The 4,564-nt window shown below is 56.8% G+C and overlaps 1 protein-coding gene across 1 annotated transcript in view; it reads left to right on the top strand.

The window, feature by feature from the left end:
- The first annotated feature begins 13 nt into the window (after positions 1 to 13).
- The window catches only part of WNT5A (wingless-type MMTV integration site family member 5A), a 37,279-nt gene continuing 32,728 nt past the window's right edge, over positions 14 to 4,564 (top strand). Inside the window, exon 1 of the mRNA XM_015571006.1 lies at positions 14 to 714. Coding sequence (XP_015426492.1) covers positions 709 to 714 — 6 coding nt within the window. The 5' untranslated portion in view covers positions 14 to 708. The remainder of the gene's footprint in view (positions 715 to 4,564) is intronic.

Genomic DNA, 4,564 nt, shown 5'->3' with positions numbered 1-4,564 from the left:
AGAGAGAGTGTGTGTGTGTGTTTGAGTGTGTGTCTGTGTGTACACAGACGTCCGCACACTCGCGGCCCCAGGATCAGCGCCTGGAAGCAGACTTTTCGGCCACAGACTTGGAGAGGAGGAGCTGGAGATCAGGAGGGCGTGAGCCGCCAGGAGTTTGCAGAATCCGTGGTGTGAATGAACTGGGGGCACCTGGGCGCGCACGGATCACCCCCCCCTTTCGCCTCAGGCCATAGTTGAGTAGTGGGGCATTTTTTTTCACCCTCTTGTGAAGAATTTTTTTTATTATTTGTTGTAAAGTCTTTTGCACAATCACGCCCACATTTGGGGTTGGAAAGCCCTAATTACCGCCGTCGCTGATGGACGTTGGAGAGGGAGCGCCTCGCCGCGGAACAGTCGCCTGCGCGCCCTCGCCGGACCCGCGGCTCCCTTGTTGCGCCCCGGCCCGGCTCAGTCTCTGCTGCGGGTCGCGGGGCTTCCGCGCCCCCTCGGATCCCGGGCACATCCCAGCGCCGCTCAGACTCGGGCCCCCAGACCCGGGCTCCAGGAACCGCTTCGGCTCCGATTCCCTGCGCCTGCGGGACGCGCCCAGTGGGAGCCCGCAGCTCTGCGTCGGATCGTCCCCCCAGGCTTAACCGGCCGCTCCGCTTGGATTCCTCTGCTGCCCTTGCTCTGGTGGCGACTTCCTCTTCGGGCCCCCTCCCCCTCACCATGAAGGTAGGTGTTCTTTGCTCCTCCGACGCTCGCCACTTTTTTTTTTTACCTTTACTTTTTTTTCTTATTGAAGTTAACTGAATCCCCCTCCTCCCCAACCCCCACTATCCCTTCCTCCATTTCTCCTTTCGCCTCGAGAGAATGGAACTCCCGCGGGGCTGGCAGGGACCCCTACCCTTCGCCCCCTACCCCCTGCGCACTACCTCTGTCTCCCTGAGACCTCTTCTTGTCTCACCAAACGTTCTGTAAGCCTTTTCGACTTTGGAGAAAGGGTTTCTAAGAGCCAAGGCAGAAAAACAGTGCGGTTCACAGACGACTTGACTCCCCTTTGGCCCTGAGAAACTCGAGTGTACTTACTATGTATATTTCAGTAACAGGATAATGATTCAATTCAACAAATATTTACCAAGTGCCCACTGCGCGGGCACCGAGGAGGTGTGTGGCCAGGGCTTGGAAAGGGGAAGTGGCCTCCTTGGTTGGGAGACTGGGCAGCCGGACTAGGGGCCAGCTGCTCCAGAGAAGCGCACCCCTCGCCCTCTGTAGCCAGAGAGCTGGCCAGGTTGCAGGCTCGTCCTGACCAGGGAACCCTAGTGCTGCAGGCCCTGTACCTTTAAGAGTGCCTGGCGGGGGGCCAGTGCGCACCCCGGCTTGGGGAGCAGGGTCGCGTTATTAGCATTATTAGCCGCCACTGGGTGAGCTGGGCACTTAGCAGCGGTGCTGGGGGCGGGGAGTCCTGGCGGTGGTGGCTCTAATCCCGTCCGCAGGGAAATCGCGCCCAGGCCCCCTGCGCGGGATCCGCCTCGTCCTTTGGAAACATTTGGGCCTCTGGGTTGGGAGAGCAGGCGGGGGGCAGTTTGTGAACTCTTGTTTGTTTTAATTGTCAGTTGTATGTTAAAGCCGAGTCACACACTCCGAGGGTCACCGAGAGTTCACTTTTAGGAAAAGTTAACATTTCTTCCTGCAATATAACTTGCTATTTTTCAAATAACTTTTCCTCTCTCTGTCCCCCAAGCTTCTATCCTTCCATTTTTGGTGATCTCTCCCATTTTCAGCTTTCCAGAAAATAAGGTTGAAATGGAAATGAGGATGTTTCCTAAAACCAAGCAAATTCTCCCTCCCGAAAAAAAGGTTTTAAAAACCCGCAAACCGGGAGACCCCCGCGGCCTTGTTTTACTTTCTAAACCTAGTCCGGCATGGGGCCCCTTCTCCTCTCTTCTTTCTTTAAATGGACAACTCGCTGTTTGGAAGTCGCTTGTAGCCAGCGGTGCGATCACACCTCCTCAGCCCCTTGCCCGGCCGCCAACGCTCTCTGTGGCTCAGCCAGATGCGGAGATTTAGTTTCTAACAGCCTCTGCCAGGGGAGTTCCGAGAGGGTAATGCTGAGAGCGCGCAGACGATGGAGAGGCAGCGGAATTGTGTGTCCTGCGTGTGTGGGTTTGTGTCCTGCGTGTGTGGAAGAAGTAAAAGGTCAGTTGTTCTTGGGTGTACTAGCCTTAGTCCCGCACCGCCCCACAAAGGAGAACCCTCCCTCCCCCCCCGGAAGGCCGACCCAAGACTCTCTGGCCATTTCCCTCCCCTCATTGGAGCGCTCCAGTGCACAAGGGGTTAGCACCGTGCGTCGGGAGCTCAGCTTTTCCCGCAGTCTTTTCTTCCCTGCCGTGCGGTGCCGGCTGCCCCCTGTTGGCCGCCTTGAGGTAGGACACCTCAGATTCAGTTCGGTGGGGCCAGTGGGTTCGCCTCTAGCTCCCACCTCTGGCTGCGCACATTCTATCCCACTCTCTCAGGGGAGGGCCGCTCAGAGGCCCCCAGAGGACCCGTTGCGCTGCGCCGAGACGCCACCGCAATGCGGAAGAGGCCGAGGGCACGACCCAGCAAACGGGGCTTGGGCGAGTGGAGCAAGAGCTGGTACCTCTTCTCCAAGGCGTTGGAACAAGAGCGTTGCCCTCTAGGAGGCCTCGGGTCTGGTCTTGGCGCTCTCACCAATTTTCTCTGTAATCAAGGACAAGTGTTGCTTTCTCTGGTCCTCAGTTTCTTGTCTATTAAAAAGTGCAGTTGAAACTGCCTCTGAAGAGAGGTTGCTGGGGCTTGAACTGATGCTTAATTTTCTTTCTCCTTCCACCGGACTCTGCTCTTCCTCTGGATAAAGTTGAGAGCCCGTGCTGAGAGTTAGACATTTCGTGTGAGAAGGTAGGAGTGGTGTGTGTGTGTGTGTGTGTGGGGGGGGGTCTGGAGAGCCTTGTCCCAGGGGTGGACGACTGAAGGCCTGGAACAGACAGAACTAGACTTGGCTACGATACCTCCCTTGGAGACCCCTTGCTACTGGACCTGCTGTTGGTTTTGAGTCAGGGCGATCACAGGCTGCTCATGTTCCTTGCAATGATTTGGGCTCTGAAAGTTCCCTACATCCTCTCTCTCCCCACCCCATCCCGCCACAGCGCTGTGGATACGTCCCGGCAACGCTGGGCGGCCGCAGCGCCCCCCCCCCTCCCCAGGCTAGAGGCATAGGGGGTGCTGGCTCCTTGTTTGCTCCCCCAAAGCGGACCTCCTATCAGCCTTGACCGGCTCATCCTCCCCTCCCCTCCCACTTCTCTTGGCGTTCCTGAAGCAGGACAGCCCAACACAACAATCGAGTTTTCCTCCCGCAGTTTTCTCCATCTTTCTCCTTGCTTCGGGGAGAGATCACAGTGGGGAAAATACGTTTTATTTCCCACCAAGAACTGTGATTCTTGGAGTTTCCTACCCCTTTCGACACCGTGAGTCCAGGTCAAACTCACTTCCTCCAAGTTGGTCTCCCTCATCATTTCCACTTCCAGAGACTTTTATTGGGGAGGGGGGTGGGGGGGGACCGGGACGCAAAGAGCCTGGTGGAAGGGGATGCCCAAACTGAGTGAGGCAGCACCGGTGGCCCAGGGTCCGGGATATTTGCCCTGCCTTTGTGGAACTTTCTTTTTAGGGGCGGCGGGCGGAGGACTCTCGGAGGTTTGCGAGTGCGTCGCAGTGCTTTCCGAGGCATGCGAACCTTTTCCAAACAGCTTGCTGGTTTCCTCTCTCTTACCTCCTATCACTCCACGCCCGCAACCCAGTTGAAAAGAAGGGTTAGGGACACCTTTCATCTAATGCGAAAGCTTTGGAGGAGAGACAGAATAAGCAGCCGCTACAATTCGCTGCTCTGGGCTGGAAACAAGGGAGCACTGACGTTCTCACCCCCAACCTCCCCCCTCCCCTGCGCTAGAAACTCTCAAATGCACCCTCCTTCCCACCCCACACAGGGAACAGGTTCCGAAGTCCTCACAAAGTCAGCTTTCCCGGGCCCTGAACGCTTTTGAAAACCTTTAGTCCCTTCTTGGTAAACTTAGCTTCTGCCTAGAAGTTTTGATTTGCCCTCGCTGGGTGTACCAGTCTCCGGAGAGGTCTCCTTTCCTACTGTCTTTTCGGATCAGATCTCTTCGTAAACAAGGCAGGGGTGTTTGCCCAACAGAGTCCATGTATTTCTTAGTGAGTTCGCTGTAGGTTCCTTAAATGTTTCAAACTCGTGGGGCCTTTTCTGGGCTGCTCGGGGGTTTGCTTGGGGAAGAGGGCCAAGGTGTTTCCGGGCAAGCGCGCGGGGTTAAGTGGCGACGCGACTCGCCCGGCTCTCCTGCGGATCCCCTTGGGGATACCTTTGGCTGACCCCCAGGCTGGAGCTGGGGAGACCCGGCTGGCAGACACCCAGTGACCCACTACCAGTTGGCCCCAGCTCTGGGACTAGGTGGACTTTTCTCGGGGTCGTCGGCCGAGAGTGGGTTCGGTTTGTGTGGCTTCCCCTCTAACAAAGAGATCCCCTGTAATCCGCCGAATCTGTTATCAATTTCTC

Source organism: Myotis davidii, unplaced genomic scaffold (assembly GCF_000327345.1).
Source record: "Myotis davidii unplaced genomic scaffold, ASM32734v1 scaffold111, whole genome shotgun sequence".
NCBI classification, from domain to species: domain Eukaryota; kingdom Metazoa; phylum Chordata; class Mammalia; order Chiroptera; family Vespertilionidae; genus Myotis; species Myotis davidii.
The sequence above is the reverse complement of the archived record's forward strand: the minus strand, read 5'-3'. Positions and strand labels throughout refer to the sequence as shown.